The 19,635-nt window shown below is 44.6% G+C and overlaps 2 protein-coding genes across 5 annotated transcripts; both read right to left on the reverse strand.

The window, feature by feature from the left end:
- Positions 1-60: 60 nt before the first annotated feature.
- Positions 61-8,954, reverse strand: fam83fa (family with sequence similarity 83 member Fa). The gene is made up of 5 exons (XM_040190195.2): positions 7,384-8,954; positions 4,986-5,153; positions 3,114-3,235; positions 1,391-2,142; positions 61-933 (listed from the first exon to the last, which is right to left on the reverse strand). The coding sequence occupies exons 1-5, from the start codon at positions 7,855-7,857 to the stop codon at positions 884-886; spliced, it is 1,566 nt and encodes a 521-aa protein (XP_040046129.2). The 5' UTR covers positions 7,858-8,954; the 3' UTR covers positions 61-883.
- Positions 8,955-9,107: 153 nt separating this feature from the next.
- grap2a (GRB2 related adaptor protein 2a) lies at positions 9,108-17,698 on the reverse strand. Of its 4 annotated transcripts, none has more exons than XM_040190201.2 (9): positions 16,847-17,698; positions 14,107-14,238; positions 13,625-13,786; positions 13,455-13,546; positions 13,118-13,237; positions 12,248-12,437; positions 12,030-12,125; positions 10,224-10,340; positions 9,108-9,617 (listed from the first exon to the last, which is right to left on the reverse strand). In XM_040190201.2, exons 3-9 carry the CDS (start codon positions 13,700-13,702, stop codon positions 9,438-9,440), a joined length of 873 nt encoding a protein of 290 aa, XP_040046135.1. In that variant the 5' UTR covers positions 13,703-13,786; positions 14,107-14,238; positions 16,847-17,698; the 3' UTR covers positions 9,108-9,437. The 4 variants fall into 4 exon arrangements, with proteins under 4 accessions (XP_040046135.1, XP_077940283.1, XP_040046134.1 ...); XM_078084157.1 differs by having other exon boundaries at positions 16,779-17,001; XM_040190200.2 differs by lacking the exon at positions 14,107-14,238 and having other exon boundaries at positions 16,847-17,114.
- Between the last annotated feature and the right edge of the window lie 1,937 nt (positions 17,699-19,635).

The raw sequence follows: 19,635 nt of genomic DNA on the forward strand, positions 1-19,635 counted from the left end.
TCTTAGGATGAAGGGAAAAAGATGGTCCCTTAATATGTCACAGAAGAACTATTGTATCGAGTGTAATCTTTTGTATTAATATTAATGTTTAAAAAGTAATTCTCTTAAATCATTGCAGATATAAACTTTTCAAGAAATGTGTGTAAATATTAGGAAAATGCATATATTTTACAAACATGTCATTGCCCTGCTTTCACATTTTTTAGCCTGTGAAGTAAAGAAAACACAGTGAAACGCTATTTATAACGCAATGAAGAGTCTAAAACACATTGTTTTGGCCTTTTTAGACATTTGACCAAATATAAAAATAGTTCATGGTCACCAGCGATCACGTAAAGAGATAAACACCACGTTTCAACCTCAAATAGACGATACATTGTTTTCTGCAACTCATTATGAAAGAACTTAAAAAAGGTCAAGCAATAAAACACAAACTATTCATTATTCCTGGAATTACACACATTCATTAACTTTTACTTAAATGTTCAGTTTTCACTGATTATTTCATGACAATTTCTGCTACAGAAGAAGGATTATTTGCATCTCAGGAATTCACATTTTGTTCATTTTCTGCTGAAAGTGTAAACGTGCAGAGTCCTCGCGCCGCGGCCCGGCGTGCATTATTCACAGGCTCCTCTGTAAGGCGACACTCGGGGGCCCAACGGCACAACTCATCGCCACGGCAACCAGGTGTGACGTAACCCCCCCCCCCCAAAGCCTCTGGGCGCCGTCCCTTCGGACTCGGCTGTATTAATTTAATACAAAGGACACACTGCTGGAATGTCCCTCCGGAGTTTCACTCTAAAACACGAAATCTCCCAGCAGGCCTTTCACCCGGAGAGCCTCGGGAGCGTGATGTCATCGGGTTTCAGCGAGGCCGATCTCACGACTGGATGCAGTTCTTCTTCTGATGCCTCCAGCGACCTTTAGACCCTGTTGACAAACAAAAACAAAAAGGGGGACGGATCAATAGCTTATTGATATTTTTGTGGAGAAAATGGCTTTTAAAAGATCAAAGAGCAAAAGAACGCCTTGTTTTTTTCAGTGTAGAAGAAGAAGAATACTGAAAGTGCTGCACCGACTCATCATGCAATCAATCCATTTTTGCTGACTGTGGAAATATAACATTAAATTATGTTAAATTAACATAAAATAATGTATTGTCTGCTTAGTGACACCGAAAACCTAAAACCTTCTATCAGATTAAGTGAAGGAACAATCACACGCGTCAGCTGCTCAAATGTGAAGAACTCTTTACACTGAATATGTGAAGGTGATTTTCATGCACTCTTATATTCTTAATAGACCAAATAAGAAATCAGTGAATCAATCAAGGAAAAGGTCATGGTGAGCCTGATGAAAGGAGTCACAGAACGACGTGAGGACGCACCGTCTTCGTCTCCCGTGTTGATGGTCTGCAGAGACACGCTTCTCGGGAGGAGCTTTGAGGGCTTCTTGGTTTTGGAGTTCATTGGCGCGCGTATCTCAATGATCTCAAACGAGTCCTCCGCCTCGTCGCCTGCGACTCCGCTGGTCTCCGACACCTTCCGGGTGGGCGTGGCCACCTGGGGGGTCACCACGCCTTCCTGCAAAGTCTCCGTCCCTCCCCTGGATTTCAAAAAGCTCCGGAAAGAGCTGCGCTGCTTCTTGGCGCTGAAGAGCTGGTTCTTCTTGGAGGCCCCGTCCCCGTCGTCCTCCCCCGCGGGCGAACTGGGACTCTGCGGGGGGGCTCGGCCTGCGTGGTTCTGCGGGCCGTTCCTGGCGTTCTGCCCGCCGCCGAGCGGGTCCCTCGGGGTCGACAGGTCCTGCAGCGAACCCGTGAGGGCCGCGCCCTTCCCGAAAACCAGCGAGTACTTGGGATTGTGGTATTTATGAGCGGGCACCTTTAGGTCCGCCTGTCTGGAGTCCCCGACGGACACCTGGAAGCGAGACATGGAGACGGCCAGGGGCTGGATTCTCTCCACCTTCGGCTTCCTGATGGGCGCGGCGATCGGCGGCTTGGTGACGTTGAACTCGCCGTAGAGGTCCACCTCCTCGGACACGGCGTACAGCTCCCTGAAGTCGGTGTCGAAGGAGTCCACGATCTGCCCCGACATCACGGTGACGGTGTTCCTGTCCACGCGGGAGGAGCTCCAGGTGAAGCTGCAGGAGAAAAGACGGCGTGAGAGCGACAAGGAAGAGAAACATGCGGAATCGGCTTTCGTTGGAACGAGGAAGAAGAAGCGACGCGTGGCGACGAGGTCACGTCTTATCGTTACTGAGCTTTTGAAAGGTTGTTGGATTTCGATTCAATGTTTTGACAAACATGACGTGTGGAAAGATGCGTCATCTTATTCAAACACAGGCTTCTGTACACAGATTAACTCTTTATGACGCATTATATGTACGGATGTATATTAAATCATTGTGTGTTTGGAAAGTCATTCCAAGAACAGATATTTTGTTATTGAATATTTATTAATGTTCTATTCAGTAAAACAATCGAGCAACAACGTTTTTATGAAGTTGAAACAGCTCAGGAGAAACCGTGTGTGTGAAAGTGTGATTATTTAATGTGTTAGTTTACAGGTGTGAGAACATCTGGCTCTCCGGTGTAATTATTTCACTGTACCTGGTTAATTATTGTAAAAAAAAGCCCTCTGGTGACACACATCTGTCCTCCAGATGATCTCACCCGGGTTTTGCATGTTGGCCTCAGTCAGTAATCATGAGACCAACTGTCGAAGAGAAGAGCGCCCCGAAAAACATCTGCTTCAAAAGGGTCTTTGTGTTTTTTCTATTGTGTTGCAGCTTCTAAAGAAAGTTTATATTAAAAGCCTCCAAACATTTGGATCTGAGAGGAAAACAGAGCTCATCTCCTCTAACCTACTTATCTACTTATCATCGACAAATCTGAGAAGGAAGAAGAAACCCGATGCACCTGTTGAGCCGCGCCGGTGACGTGATGACAGGACTCGTTCATTCCTGCTCGTCATCGGCACCCCAGAAAGCCTTTGGCTTTAGTTCTGTCCCAAAGGGTCGCGGGCGAACATGGCGCTCATGTAGAAAAGCTCGCCGTCGCCAAAGAGGCACTAGAAACGATCCACTGGGTCGCCGCGTGTGCCGGAGCTCACCTGTAGGACCCGAACAGGACCTTCTCTCCGTCCACCAGCATGTACTTGGAGCACAGCGTCCCGGGCAGCTTCCCAAAGGACAGCGCCATCCCCGAGCCGCTCACCAAGCGCACGCGCAGGTTCTGTGAAGACACTCCTGCTTGTTTACACGCGTCAGGTAGCTTAGCATCACACGGGCCCGAGCAAACCCACTAAGCCCCCCGTCCACGGCCACACCTCCACCTGCCACACCTCCACCTGCCACACGACTTTCCTGCTAGATGAAAGGTCAAACTGCGTTTGGGGACAGGGGGGAGAGAAAGGGGACAGGGGGAGAGAAAGGGGACAGGGGGGAGAGAATGGGGACAGGCGGGAGAAAGGAGACAGGCGGGAGAAAGGGGACAGGCGGGAGAAAGGGGACAGGGGGGAGAGAAAGGGGACAGGGAGGAGAAAGGGGACAGGGGGAGAAAGGAGACAGGCAGGAGAAAAGGAGACAGGCGGGAGAAAGGAGACAGGCGGGAGAAAGGAGACAGGCGGGAGAGAAAGGGGACAGGGGGAGAAAGGGGACAGGGGGAGAAAGGGGACAGGCAGGAGAAAGGAGACAGGCGGGAGAAAGGAGACAGGCGGGAGAAAGGAGACAGGCGGGTGAAAGGAGACAGGGGGGAGAGAAAGGGGACAGGGAGGATAGAAAGGAGACAGGCAGGAGAAAGGAGACAGGGGGAGAAAGGAGACAGGCGGGTGAAAGGGGACAGGCGGGAGAAAGGGGACAGGCGGGAGAAAGGGGACAGGCGGGAGAAAGGGGACAGGGGGGAGAAAGGAGATAGGGAGGAGAAAGGGGACAGGCGGGAGAAAGGGGACAGGCGGGAGAAAGGGGACAGGGGGGAGAAAGGAGATAGGGAGGAGAAAGGAGACAGGCGGGAGAAAGGAGACAGGCGGGAGAGAAAGGGGACAGGGGGGAGAGAAAGGGGACAGGTAGGAGAAAGGGGACAGGGGGGAGAAGAGACTAGCGAGAGGAGCGTCAGGTTACAGCCGGAGGATCCGGGTCTGTAAGAAGAGTATCAGAGCCGTCTGAAAAGAGCTTTCACTGCCCCATCGACACACACCAGTGCTCCCAGTGCTCCCAGTGATCCCAGTGCTCCCAGTGCTCCCAGTGCTCCCAGTGCTCCCAGTGATCCCAGTGATCCCAGTGATCCCAGTGCTCCCAGTGCTCCCAGTGCTCCCAGTGCTCCCAGTGATCCCAGTGCTCCCAGTGATCCCAGTGATCCCAGTGCTCCCAGTGATCCCAGTGATCCCAGTGATCCCAGTGATCCCAGTGCTCCAGGAGCGACAGGGCTGAGGTGACCGTGACCCGTGGAGCAGAACTGCACCAGATGTTCATTTAGAGAAGTAGAGCGATTAACCCTGATATAAAGAAGTGGGGCAAAACATCAACATATATTCATATTGCGGGTGTTTGTTAAAAATTGTTGTCTGTTATCCATTATTTCAACTTTTCAACTTTTTTTTGTATTCATGCCCCCAAAAAATAAATCAATTAAATTTTTATTCCAATCATTTACACCACTGTGGAATTAAATAATTAGTTTTATCACAGCATGAATCTGGGCCTAGATATTTTTTTAAGAACATCTAATGTGAATAAACCTGAAGCTTCACCTCCACGTGACACCAGGAGGGACGTTTCTGTTTGACCACAGCTACTGTCCCTCAGATCCTCGTCCTAATCCACGGTAACCATCGGTAACCATCGGTAACCATCGGTAACCATCGGCCGCTGCCTTTGTCTGCTAAAGGAGGCAGCGCAGCAACACGCCTCCATTGGCTGGTGTATTTGTACTAGCGGCTCCCTCCCTCCCTCCCTCCCTCCCTCCCTCCAGTGTTTGCCGAGCTCACCCGCAGATGCATGGCGTTGATCTGCAGCCGGCTGCACATGTCCAGGAAGTGGGGCACGCCCCCGGCCTCCAGCACGGCGTAGACGGCCACCCCGCGCCGCGCCGCGGCGTCCAGCAGGTCCTGGAGGATCTGCAGGTCTGTCAGGAGGTCCATGACGATGGCCACCACCTGGGGGGGGATTTCAACTGTTCTTTAACGGGGTCATTTCGCCATGGCAACTACCCAACCGGAGCCCTGTGCTACCGAGCAGCGCTTGGGATTGTTAACTGTGTGTGTGTGTGTGTGTGTGTGTGTGTGTGTGTGTGTGTGATGTCACATCTGATGGTTTCTGGGTATTGGATCATTTAGACCTTCCTCCTTTTTTTAAACCACGAAAACCTTCCACCAACCGACAGAAACACCAGCGAAATATCTGCGTGATATAATCTATGAAGACAATTTACAGAGGGAGTAACAGTTGACACGTGTGTGAAACCGGTTTTTCCAGGTGATAAATGGGTAACTCAAATAGAATTAGCACGGCTGATAATTATTTCAACGCCCCCCCGCTCGAGATCACAACTTCCGGCGCTATATTCAGGACACGCAACACCACGGAAAGTATCTACACAACAAGTGCAGCTTCCACGTCAAAGCGAATCGTGTGAAGCTTCCCCACCCATTTCCTCATTACTGCTCTCCTCTTCTTGTTTGGACCTGATCCTCCAAACAAGTTCCTCTGGCAGACGCACAACCGCTGAGTCGAAGGTTAATATGCAGCAATTATCAAAAACAAATCGGGAGGGATTCTTGATTAAGTGCATGTCGTGTTAACTGGTTGTCACGTAGTTCAGAGACCAGTATCCCAGTTGGTTTTTTACGGCCCATCGGCAGTAAAAGCGGCCTGGCGGAGGCCACGGTGACCCGGGATTACTCCCACTAACCGATCAGAGGAACTCACTCGCCCCCGACGCGCTCGTCCTGCGCCTGGAGTGGGCGAGCGAGGAGTAAAACGTCCTCTTCCTTCTGCAAGTCCTGATGTGAAGCTGACATTTAGAGCCTCGCTCTCCATCCGATGACTCAGCAGGTTTGAACCTGAAACGCGGCTCATGTGTTGCCTCGTTATCGACGGCGCCGTGGGCGGAATGCGAACCGCTTCCACGTCTTTGTGTCTTTCCCCGGGGAGATGACCAGCATGCCTGATGTTAATCTGCGTGTAGGTGTCTGCTTTCGTGGTTGCGCTGGTTATAACGCTGCGTACTTTAGGGTTTGGCGGGCGGGTAGAGAGCTCAGGTCGCTGCACCTGAGCGCTCTACCTGTCGACGGTGAACATTTACATTTTGGGGCAATAAACTCCTAACTGTCATTTGAATTTGCTCGTAAACTGAAAGTGGGTTGGACTGAGCAAGCTGGAGCCCGTCTGCAGCTCATCAGACACACTGCAAAGTCCCCGAGGACAAGTATCCGTTTTTAAATCACCATTACTCACAATCAGTCCTGTGTCCATATATCACTACTTGGCAAATATATGCTGAAATGTGTTGAAGAAATATAAATTCCGCCTGTTAAATACAGTGAATCGTCCTTTAATGATCTATATTTGACTCAAGGTGACGTCTGCACTTCAACCCCCTCCACATACAACCCATTAAACTCGCCCCCTCGGTTATTACAGAACGCCTCCCCTCCAAGACCGAACGCGCAACGAGAGCCTTCAACGCAGCGGTCACATGATCACCCGCAGCCAATCGTTCGGAACCTCAGAAGATGTGTTTTCTTCTTTTTAGGGCAACGTGAGGACTTGGGGTTCAACAACGAGGTCTTTGTGACACAAAAGTTAGAAAAAAGAAAGTGTTGACCTACATTGTGCTGAAATATATGGTTTAGTCTTTGTCCTCCTAAGTGATTATTTGTTGCTTTAAACTGTGTTTTAAGTTTGTCAAATAGTTGTTTTTTTTAGTTTGATAAGTGGAATCATAGATTGATCCATCAGAACAATAACAGGTTGATTAGAATACTTTGGGCTCATGTCGCGTCACGTCTTTTTCTCGTGATTGTTTCATAAATTGAAGCTATTGATTACAGCACACTATGTTTTTAATAAACATTTATTGTTTCTCTACTGTCAGACAGTTTGTATTGTACATTGTGCTCTGTCTGTGTTTCATCGTATCGCTGCTTTTCGAGCTTGTTAAGCACTTTGGTCAACCGAAAATAAAAACTGAACTTAATAAATTATACAAAAATACGACTTAACAAAAGCAAACGTCTCCCCTGATTCAAAGAGTATAATATTACTGATACAATATAATTTAACTATAAAATAATAGAATTGATAAACAATTTGACTGGAACTTGAGTGTGTTTTGACTCTTTGCATCATGATAACACGTTAATAACACAACAGCGTCATCGGTACCTTGTGGGCCTCCTGTATGAGGCCCCTCACCACCTGCTTGATGTGGGGCCCGGACTCTTTGGGGGGGTGCGAGTACACGGACACCCGGGTCACCCCCTTGTACGCGCCCCGGCCGGCGGGCCAGCCGATGTCCAGGGACGGCACCTCGGTGTCGGACATCTCGGGCCAGTAGGTGGAGTGGACCCCCGAGTCCGCGCTGGGGGTCTCCTTGGCCCGCTCGTGCTCTCCGGACTCGCAGTCGCTGTCCGTGTCGTACTCCCGGAAGGTCTTGCGGAAGAAGGCGACCTCCCGGGCCGAGAGGAAGTCCTTGACGTGGTCCTCCCGCAGGCGCGTCTTGAAGGCGCCGTCCCCGTTCCTCAGGAGCTGCTCCAGGGCGGCGCGCTGCTCCTCGCTGTAGTAGAACGCCGGCGAGGTCTCCGGGACCTTCTCGTTGACGTGGCCCTCGTCCATGCACACCAGCTGGGACTCCGCCATCGCGGGTCCGAGTTCCTCCGGGAGGGGGGGAGGGAGGATGGGGGGTGCGGGCTCGGGCGGCCGGCCGGGCGTCTTGGGTCTGGTCGCCGGCGGCTCGATGTGCGCACTGGCACCGCAGGTACCCAGGTGAGTGTCTCAGGTGAGGAGCAGGGGGCGGGGCGACTAACTGTGTGGAAGTCAAAGCGGCGCCGTGAACTTCATGCTCTGGGACTTTCAGAATAAAATAAACGGTTGCTGTTAAGAGTTCTGTTATATGTATTTTTAATTAATCTAATTTTTCGTTTAGATGGGAACATTTGGCATTTAACCCGTAAAACTGAAGAGAAAATGACTAAAAAGAAAAGGTTTACAGTATATTTATATTGTTGAAAGGATATTCTTAACAACATTTTTTTAATTATTCACTCACGCTTCACTCACGGTACTTTTCAAGATATTACACTTGTACCATTAAATAGTATGCAAATACATTTATAACAAGTTTTACATGAAATCACCAAATACAACCCACTTCAAGATTAAATAGAAAGTTGCTTCCAACCTTTTTAACTTTTGACTCTTTACCAAAAATAATGCATGATGGCTTCACTTTTAGATAGGAGACAATTACTGCTGATGTGAACATCACCCTTTTCTCTTAAATGCAACAAGGATTTAAACTCGTAAAGATGAAAACTAAGATGGCTTAATTGAAAAAAAAAAGTCTTAAAACACTATATATAACGAGTTAATGAAAGGTTTGTCAGATTATTACATTCATTGTACTACAGACGGACAGTGAATGGAGGGATAAATGGACTTTAGATGTGATATAGATACGCCGTGTACGCCACCCCGCCTTAAAGCTTCCCCTGGGCTTTACTCTACAAGTACCATCATTTCTTGAGTAAACAACTTGCTGTATTTAAGAAGATTTGAAACTAGATTGAGACCATAAACTCATGTTTACAATGTTTACTGAGGGAATAAATCAAGAGAGAAGTTGAGTCATTCTCTCATAGATGGTGGAAAGTAGACAAAATCAAGCTTAGGACACTTCCTAATTTTACTTTTCAGCTCCTCATTTTGATCAAGGCTTTCCTGCAGCTTTTATTTTGAAAATGTTTGGTGTGCTCAGGCTGCAGAAACAGATATAAATCAATGTCAAGGTTCCTTATTAAAAAACGAAATGCCCCAAGGGAGGATAAACCTTTACAGTTAATCCATACTTTCCAGCCTTTAAAAAAGAAAAGAATCATCTCAGAAGGCTCTCATCATCATCATCATCAATGATTTTATTTCTTATTCTGTAAAGCGTTCAGGTTTCTTCAGAAATCTGCTGAATTTTTCATCCAAAATCTCTTGCGGTATAAAAGGTAACTTCACTACCATGAGTGAGCCGAAACAGCTGTTACAGTCGATTCAGCTGCACATTGACTGTCGGCCACGTGGTGATTTCAAAGACAAAACGTTCCTCTGCTGCCACACGTTGCAGGTTTCAGGTATTCACTACAATGCTAAATGACTCAGTCCTTTGGGCAGAGAGTCAGTTCTTTCTGCTCAGAGGGAGTCTCAGAGTGTGAGGGGGGGGGGTCTTCTTCTCACAGCGGCATTGTGTAGTTGGCGGGAAACAGGCCGCTTTTCCCCCGCAGCCTCCCTCGCCACCACGACGCGTCGGAGCGATCCAGCAGCTCGATGATGTCACCGGCGCTGAAGCCCAGTTCGTCGCCCTCCTCCGCGCAGAAGTCGTAGAGCGCCTTCACCTGCTGCGTGGACGCCCTCTGTGGGACGGAGGAAGGACACCGATCAACACCTCACGGGCTACTCATCAGCTCCCAGCTCAGTGGTTTCTTAAAAAGATGTGTTCATGTTTTATTTATAAAAAAAACATTTCACAGAAATATGTGAGAGAAAGCTTGATAATCTCTTTGTTTTTGGTTTGTGTTTTGTAATTCTTCTGTATACTGACTAATGAATATGTAATTTATTAAGGACAAATGTAAAGATGATAATGCTATTGATTGAATGGAACTAATTCAATGTAAATAGACACGATTTAGTTTCTGCAAATTTAATTGTGCAGTTAATAATTTAAGGGAATACTTTGGAATTTTAGGGCATTAATTACTAATAATAAATTAGCAATACTGCAGAAATAATAAAACAAGTCAACCAAAGTTTCATAATCAAGGAATCCTTCAAGTCTTGTCAATAAAAATCCAGTTCTAGTTTCAGTTCCGGTTCCGGTTTTAGTTTAAAACAAGATGTATTTCTCTATTTTACATTATTGCTATCAAAACATGTTTGTTGTAGTAAATATTTTCAGGCTTTTGGCAAGCATAAACAGTTAATAATAAATATCGTGAGTATCGTGGAGGGGGGGCAACCTGGGGGAGCGGCATGGTCTCAGACGTGCGGCGCGGTGGCTGAGCGGATGTGCCGGGGCTGCTTCTGCCCGTGTGGCCGATGGTTTGAGCTCGCTCCTCCAGACCGGCTCGTTTGGCCTGTGACAGACGAGCAAACATACAAACGAGTACATCGGGATCTCTCATTAACATAAAGAAGTATGTCAGGATCTCTCATTAACATAAAGAAGTATGTCAGGATCTCTCATTAACATAATGAAGTATCTCAGGATCTCTCATTAACATAATGAAGTATGTCAGGATGTCTCATTAACATAATGACGTATCTCAGGATCTGTCATTAACATAATGAAGTATCTCAGGATCTCTCATTAACATAATGAAGTATCTCAGGATCTCTCATTAACATAATGGAGTATCTCAGGATCTCTCATTAACATAATGAAGTATCTCAGGATCTCTCATTAACATAATGGAGTATCTCAGGATCTCTCATTAACATAAAGAAGTATGTCAGGATCTCTCATTAACATAATGAAGTATCTCAGGATCTCTCATTAACATAAAGAAGTATGTCAGGATCTCTCATTAACATAATGAAGTATGTCAGGATGTCTCATTAACATAATGACGTATCTCAGGATCTGTCATTAACATAATGAAGTATCTCAGGATCTCTCATTAACATAATGAAGTATCTCAGGATCTCTCATTAACATAATGAAGTATGTCAGGATCTCTCATTAATGTAATGAAGTATGTCAGGATCTCTCATTAACATAATGAAGTATCTCAGGATCTCTCATTAACATAATAAAGTATCTCAGGATCTCACATTAATGTAATGAAGTATGTCAGGATCTCTCATTAACATAATGAAGTATCTCAGGATCTCTCATTAACATAATGAAGTATCTCAGGATCTCACATTAATGTAATGAAGTATCTCAGGATCTCTCATTAACATAATGGGGTATGCCAGGATCTCTCATTAATATAATGAGGTATGTTAGGATCTCTCATTAACATAATGAAGTATCTCAGGATCTCTCATTAACATAATGAAGTATGTCAGGATCTCACATTAATGTAATGAAGTATGTCAGGATCTCTCATTAACATAATGGAGTATGCCAGGATCTCTCATTAATATAATGAGGTATGTCAGGATCTCTCATTAATATAATGAGGTATGTCAGGATCTCTCATTAACATAATGAAGTATCTCAGGATCTCTCATTAACATATTTAATTATGTCAGGATCTGTCATTAACATAATGTAGTATCTCAGGATCTCTCATTAACATAATGAAGTATCTCAGGATCTCTCATTAACATAATGAAGTATCTCAGGATCTCTCATTAACATATTTAATTATGTCAGGATCTGTCATTAACATTATGTAGTATGTCAGGATCTCTCATTAATGTAATGAAGTATGTCAGGATCTCACATTAATGTAATGAAGTATGTCAGGATCTCTCATTAACATAATGGAGTATCTCAGGATCTCTCATTAACATAATGGAGTATGCCAGGATCTCTCATTAACATAAGGAAGTATCTCAGGATCTCTCATTAATATAATGAGGTATGTCAGGATCTCTCATTAACATAATGAAGTATCTCATATTCTCTCATTAATATAATGACGTATCTCAGGATCTCTCATTAACATAATGAAGTATCTCATATTCTCTCATTAACATAATGAAGTATCTCAGGATCTCTCATTAACATAATATAGTATCTCAGGATGTCTCATTAACATAATGAAGTATGCCAGGATCTCTCATTAACATAATGGAGTATACAGTCTTCGTACCAGCTGTCTGGGCGGCTGGTCTGATGCTCTGCGCGGTGAAGCTACGATGGCGGCAGACGCGTTGACGCGTTGTTCGGGCAAACTTCCCCTCTTCACCTGAAGGGAGGAAACCAGCGATGACATCACACCGCCGCTTCATTTCATATTCACGTGTTCACATGTTCCTTCATCCAAAGCTTCTCATCTGGTCAACAACTGGTAGCGAGCGTGAAACCCACCGCCTGGGCCCCCGGGGGGCCGCGGCTGTCCGAGCCGTCGTCGCGGAGGAAGATATCCCTGGTCTTGGAGATGGAGGCGGACTTGTAGAAGTCCACCAGCTTGTTGAGGGAGGTGAACTTCTCCGACCACAGGAAGTACATGCCTTTGTTGTCTCTCATCACTTTGAAGTGCTGGACGTCACTCTCGTGCCTGAGGGGAGACGGAAGCACTCAGCGCTTCAAATGGGAACCGGCCTTCAAAAGGTTATTGTATTTCATTGGTATTCAAGTTAAAATATAACCGCTATCATAGCTCTTATCTCTTTTTTTAATCAATCATGTGACACCAACCCAAACAAGGTTTGATTGATTGACTGACTGACTAATTGATTTATGACTCATGATTCCAGCCTAACCGGGGAGGAGGACGGAGGTAAACAAACCCCCAAGCGGAGGATGAAGTCAAAGGAAGCTGAGTGTATAAACTGAGCGAGCTCTTCCTCGGACGTGTTTACTGCAGCCGCCTCCTGGAATGAATCAGCAAAGAAGCAGCGAGGGCGGCGTGATGAGTCAGAGTTTACCTCTCGTTTATATATATATCGACGGCGGTTTACTGCTTCTGACGGTGAAATCAGATTCCCAGCACACTTTAAATCTCATGCCTGCGTAAATCGGCCTGAACCTTTTGTTGAAATCTGATTAACCCGAGCTAACAGCAGCTAGCATTCCAGCTAGCCACACATTAACCAATAAGAACTGATAAGAGGCCGAGACTTTTAAAAGTTCCTTTTGGAGACAAAGGTTACGCGTCAAACACATCCACGTTCGTCTGGATGTGGGCGCAGTTCATTCACAGCGGAAACAGAAGCTTTTTGTTTGTTAATCCCTCACTTGACAGAGATGGAGAAGTCTCCCGGGGAGCTCTGGCATCCTCGGATCACAAAGTGTCCCACGCCTTTGGACCGGAGGACGTCCTCTGCAGCGCTGCGACTGGCGTTCTGATGAAACCACCTGAGCACACACAGGATTTAATGCACACACACACACACAGACACACACCGCCTGCTGCGACTTCTCCTTTAAGTAAGAGAGTAAAAACATTCAGATGGATTCGACTTTCTTCTAAATGGGTTTTCACATTTTTTCATCAAAAAGAGTCGTTTTTAATCAAATCGATAAATGGCACAGACATGTTTTCCTTCAGTCATTGCCGTGTTGTGTCTCTGACCTCGGCGTCTGCACCTCCACGTAGTTCTGCGGTACGTATCCTTCCTGCCCGCCCATCTCTGCTCTGTACCAGTCATCTTGCGGGCTTAAAATCTGATCGGAGGAAGCAAAGAAACGTCACTCGGAAGAAGTTTCGACCGCCCGTCGAGAAGAGAATCGTCTTGCGCTGACCTTCAGGGTGTCGCCCTTTCTGAAGCTGAGCTCGTCGGTTGCCGTGGCGCTGAAATCGTACTTTCCTCGGGCTTCCATCGTCCACCAGGCGTTCAGCAGAAAGCAGCCGAGAGACGAAGAAGAATTTCTTCCTTTGAATTCCTTTTGTTGTCTTCTGACCCCCTGTGTGTAAAGAATATTCAAGTTTGAACCTTCTCTCTGTCACACAAATCTTCTCTGGACACAGAAAGGAACAAAGATTATTGTTAAATAGAACGTACTGAGATGTTATTCTAGAACTGATTACGTTTAAGGCCAATTCGCTGTTTGAAAAACTCTTTACACAGTCTTAATAATCCTATCGGGGACGAACGCTCCAAAACATTAAGTTTGAGTAATACTATAGAATAAAAATAAATAAAAAATAGAAATCTAGAAGCTCATTCAACAAAATGCATATAGACATGCAGGTCGACATGAATCAGGTTTTGAACATTGCTTACGTAAAAGTCCTGATTTGTTTTCCTTGTGTTTGTTTTGGGGGGGTTGGTGGAAGGGAACAGGATGTTGATGGAACATAAACACGGAGCACTCAGACGTGTAGCACTGCAGTTCCTGGTGATCACGCGTGGGATCTGTCAACATGCATGACGGACATGGAAACCACGCGCCCAGGTCACAGGAGCGGGGGAAATAAATCATCTTCAATCTATTCTAAAATGAGGAAGAGTCACGAACGCCACTTCCTCGTCTACGGTTTACTCACAGATGCACTAACAAGACGTCGCTGGTGGGTTCCAATTAAAGGGTTAAACTAACGGGTTCCAATTAAAGGGTTAAACTAACGGGTTCCAATTAAAGGGTTAAACTAACGGGATCCAATTAAAGGGTTAAACTGACGGGTTCCAATTAAAGGGTTAAACTAGCGGGTTCCAATTAAAGGGTTAAACTAGCGGGTTCAAATTAAAGGGTTAAACTAACGGGTTCCAATTAAAGGGTTAAACTGACGGGTTCCAATTAAAGGGTTAAACTGACGGGTTCCAATTAAAGGGTTAAACTAGCGGGTTCCAATTAAAGGGTTAAACTAGCGGGTTCCAATTAAAGGGTTAAACTAGCGGGTTCCAATTAAAGGGTTAAACTGACGGGTTCAATTAAAGGGTTAAACTAGCGGGTTCCAATTAAAGGGTTAAACTGACGGGTTCCAATTAAAGGGTTAAACTGACGGGTTCCAATTAAAGGGTTAAACTGACGGGAACCAATTAAAGGGTTAAACTAACGGGTTCCAATTAAAGGGTTAAACTAACGGGATCCAATTAAAGGGGTTAAACTGACGGGTTCCAATTAAAGGATTAAACTGACGGGTTCCAATTAAAGGGTTAAACTAGCGGGTTCCAATTAAAGGGTTAAACTGACGGGTTCCAATTAAAGGGTTAAACTAGCGGGTTCCAATTAAAGGGTTAAACTGACGGGTTCCAATTAAAGGGTTAAACTGACGGGTTCCAATTAAAGGGTTAAACTGACGGGAACCAATTAAAGGGTTAAACTAACGGGTTCCAATTAAAGGGTTAAACTAACGGGATCCAATTAAAGGGGTTAAACTAACGGGTTCCAATTAAAGGATTAAACTGACGGGTTCCAATTAAAGGGTTAAACTGACGGGTTCCAATTAAAGGGTTAAACTAACGGGTTCCAATTAAAGGATTAAACTGACGGGTTCCAATTAAAGGGTTAAACTAACGGGATCCAATTAAAGGGTTCAACTAACGGGTTCCAATTAAAGCGATCAACTAACGGGATCCAATTAAAGGGTTAAACTAACGGGATTAAAATTAAAGGGTTAAACTAACAGGTTCAAATTAAAGGGTTAAACTAACGGGTTCCAATTAAAGGGTTAAACTAACGGGTTCCAATTAAAGGGTTCAACTAACGGGATCCAATTACAACGACAGCAGTGACTATACGTTGGCTACTTTGACTTATTTTCCATCAGTCTTGGTGATGTTTGTGGTCCCGGGTGAAGGATGTGGTATCTACTTTTGTTTAACTTGTGTAGCTGCAGAGCGCTTTGCAAAGGTACGACTTTGTTCTGATAAACAGGAGCACGGCAGATGGAAATCCACGCACGCTGCTCTGAGAACCGTCACGTTTCTGAATGCACTTCTAAACAAACTTACTAGCCTCGGCTTGTAGCATAGATTAACTATTGATTAATACCAAAATGTGGGACTTTGGGAGTTCTTTGCCCAAATAAAATGTATAAACTTATGAATGAAAGGTTCATTAAAATGCAAAACCAAACTACTTAAAAGTTAACGAGTGTAACAAATTGAATATGTTCTATGTCTTTAGGTTATTATCACCTGAAAATAGGCTCCACCTGGTTACGAAGAAGTGATCTTAAACTTTAATCAAATAGAGTGAGTAGAAGTCATCGCTTTGGTTCTTTCACGGTCTGATGTTGATGTGATTTTTACCCTTTCTGTCACATATTATTGGTTTTAGGAGGCAGAAATGACTCCATGAAACGTTCTCGGCCCAGTCTGAAATCCTGAGTGTGTTTGAACGCAGAAATAAATAAAAGAGGAAATTAAACACAGTTTTAGTACATAGAGCTGTGTTTATAACTACATCGTATTCATAAGCACTGATGTTTTGTACAGCCTTAAATGTAATAATTAACGTTCTAAACATGTTATATTATTAGTAAGTCTACCAAATGTCAAAACAAAGAATCCGTCACACTTTTGAAACTATTTTCCGACATATTAAAGACTAAAAGTTGAAGATAATCAGCAGATTGATAACTGATTTCTTTTGCATTAATAACTAGGGCGTGTGTGCACAGCTCACAGAGCCCACGGTTGACCTCTGACCCTGCCATCGGACCTCTCTGGGGGGCAGGCGTGCAGAGATCCGGTGAGACGGTCCAGCAGTTATCATAACCCCATTTAACGTGCATTTGCATGAAAACCACTTCCCCAGAGAGACGAGGGTGAAGACATGAGGCTGGAGAGCGAGTTTCATTCACACCACATTCGGTATCTTTAGTTAATAATTAGTTCAGTGAAAACAAAAGACGTCTGTAAGATTACAGTGTAAATATTGATACATGTAACGTTTTTTAACGACGAAGTGAGAAAGAGAGATAAAGAGGAACAGCCGCGAAGAGCGTTACCTTCACAAGGAAGTGCGGTTCATTCCTCGATATTAACGGTGATATTTAATCCTTATGCCGATGCTCACCTTTCCTCGCGGGGCTTTATTCTAAGGCCGGCCAGGTGTCGCTCCGCAGCGCGCGCAGCATGTCCGGGGGCTCGCGCACATGTGCACCACCACATTAAAGGCGCTGCTCCTCCGCACGGACGCGTCTTCTCTCTGTCGGCGGGAAGGAGTCGAGTAAAGGCGGATGATTTATGAGCTGCGTGCGTCTCCGCTCCGCTGCGTGACGACAACCACGCCTGCGATAAGGGACGGAGAAACGCGCAGCGGCGCACGGGCACTCTCGGCCACTTCCGCCCTGGTTTTTTCGAAATAAAGCTCCGTAGCTTCAATAGTTCTTAAAGATGGCAAACGCGCGAAAGGTTTTAGAGCAAAAGTGATGAGAATAAATCCTGATAATTGTAATAGGTAAAAGGAATGAGCGGTGTGCCACGAGCGGGTTACTACAAGCTACATGTCACAGTGGACAGCTGGTCAGAGCTTATCAAAGCACCTGAATGCACCACAACATCTGCAGGAGGAGCAAACAACATAAGTGATCGTGATAAAGTTCATCCGACCTTTCACCTCGAATAAACAAATCACACATCAATTATTAATTATAATTAGCACATTTTAGTGTTAACTCCTTCTCCCTTCTCCTTTTATTTTGCAGGAAGATCAAAAGGTTCCGTGTCTGTTTCCGGTTGACGTGATGAAGCTTTGTGTTTCCTTTCCTCGTACACGCAAAGCTTCCTCTTCAGTGAAGCTTTATTACCAGTGAACACAAATACCACTTAGGCACGCATGCAGCTGTGGTTTAGTTACACGTGTAGACAAGGGACACGAAAAAAAACACAACTCAAAACAAATATACTATTAGAACAACACAGATATTATATTGTTGTGACTGCTGCTTTCAACTACAATAATTAGTTGATAACTAATCAATATGTTAAAAATACATTTTTAACTACACATTGATTAGCTTTGGATTACTTATATAAATGTCAGCTTACTTCCTCATAAATCAGTTTGTTTGTAACATGAACATCTGTCTCAGCCATCTATGCTGAATGTAGAAAGTGTTGATACACTAGTTGGGGAACTCATGCGTAAACCCATCTGCTCTCAACGTTACACTTTTGTTTAGTGAGAGTCCAATGAAAAGTCCACAGATTTATTATTTGTTGGTTTTAAATGAAATACTGGCTGCCTGGACAGCTGGAAAAACCCCAATTATACAACACCGTTCTGTAGGAAAATAGCCTCTATTTATACATATAGATATATATAAATGGTACTTTACCGAGCTGCTGATGCGTATCCGTGAATAAACACACAACTAATGCACGGACGATTTACAAACTGAACAAAGACATTAAGTCCAGAGTTTTGGTGATGAATTAATTCATTGGAAATGTTAGTGATAAAGTAAAAAAAAAGTAAGATATAAACTAAAAGGGCAAAAGTCTTATAGCTGCCTCTGTATTTCAACATAGTCTTAAAGTCCTGTGAAGTAGTGAGATTATATGTATCTGTGTTCACAGGTGGACTTTGTGCAACATGTTGTGTTCAATTGAATTAATTCCTCATGAGTTACCGATGCTGTAAAAGAGCTTTTCATCACATTGAATACTAAAAAGTTTAATGTTGTGCCACAAACGTCTGTCTTATGATAAATGCAGGTAAAATAAGGTTTATATAGTTTATATCTTTCACACAGCTAGCTAGCAGTTTTATCATGAAACACCATTTTAGCACCAATCAATGCACATCATCTTCACACAGCGTTATAGTACAACAGAAGATCTGATAATCTCGAGGGCCGGATGGCTTACTGGAAATGTTATTTAGTATCAATTAACTTTGCTTTAGTCCGCTTTAATTTACTTGTGCACAGAACGAAAACGCCTGACGTTAACAAGCTCATTTGGATCATAAATTATTCTCAAAGTAGAAAATAAAACTCTTAATTATTATGCTGCTTAATCCAGTTTTTCCTCTGCATGACTAGTAAAGGATTTAAACTGTGTTGAAGTGTGTCCGGCCTATTATTCCTTTTATCCCATTAACACCCCAAAAATATATTGGGTCTATGTGATGCAGTTCAACTTTGACCTCAAAATGACAGCCTGCAGTGACTGTCGTTCCACTCCTCATTTGTGTTTTTCTCTATTTTTCTTCAAGAAGGACAATCTGTTCCTTCTTGCAACACCTTGTCAAACAGCTTCTTGTGCGTGCGATGGTGCTTCACTGCAGTTGAGCGGGTTGACTGACGGCCCTGATGGAGACTGACGTGCACTGCCTGCAGCGAGATGCCGTTTGCAGAAAAGTGTAAACTTCAAAGTCTGACCTGAATCCTCGACGTCTGCAAACCGCCCGCTGTCACAGCAGCTGCAGGTGGAGCTCGGAGTCACATCCGCCTCTCAGAGTTACTCAATACCACAAAATGACACAGGCCGAGTGTGCTTATATGGGTGGGTGTGTGCGACAAAGTTAGGTGCTGCGGGTGTTCATGGTGCCTTATCATGTGTCAGGAAAGACTCAGACATGGTGTAACCTGGTGGTTGCACACAGAACTGCAACATCTCTGGTTGTATTTCAGACATTTGTTGGATGTCTAAAAAGGATCTTGAGATAAAAACAAATAAGAAAACACTGCAAGTGTGTTTTAGAATTCCACACATACCAAAATGTGTTTGTATGTTTGGTTTAGGTCATACAGACGCTTGTGTCGAAGCATTTAGTTTGTATTGAAAAAAGCGTGTAATCTGCATCTTGCAAAACACCAAACCAATGTTCCTGTCGACATGTGTCGCGCAGTGTTGTGA

The sequence above is a fragment of the Gasterosteus aculeatus genome, chromosome 11 (assembly GCF_964276395.1).
Source record: "Gasterosteus aculeatus chromosome 11, fGasAcu3.hap1.1, whole genome shotgun sequence".
Lineage (NCBI taxonomy): Eukaryota > Metazoa > Chordata > Actinopteri > Perciformes > Gasterosteidae > Gasterosteus > Gasterosteus aculeatus.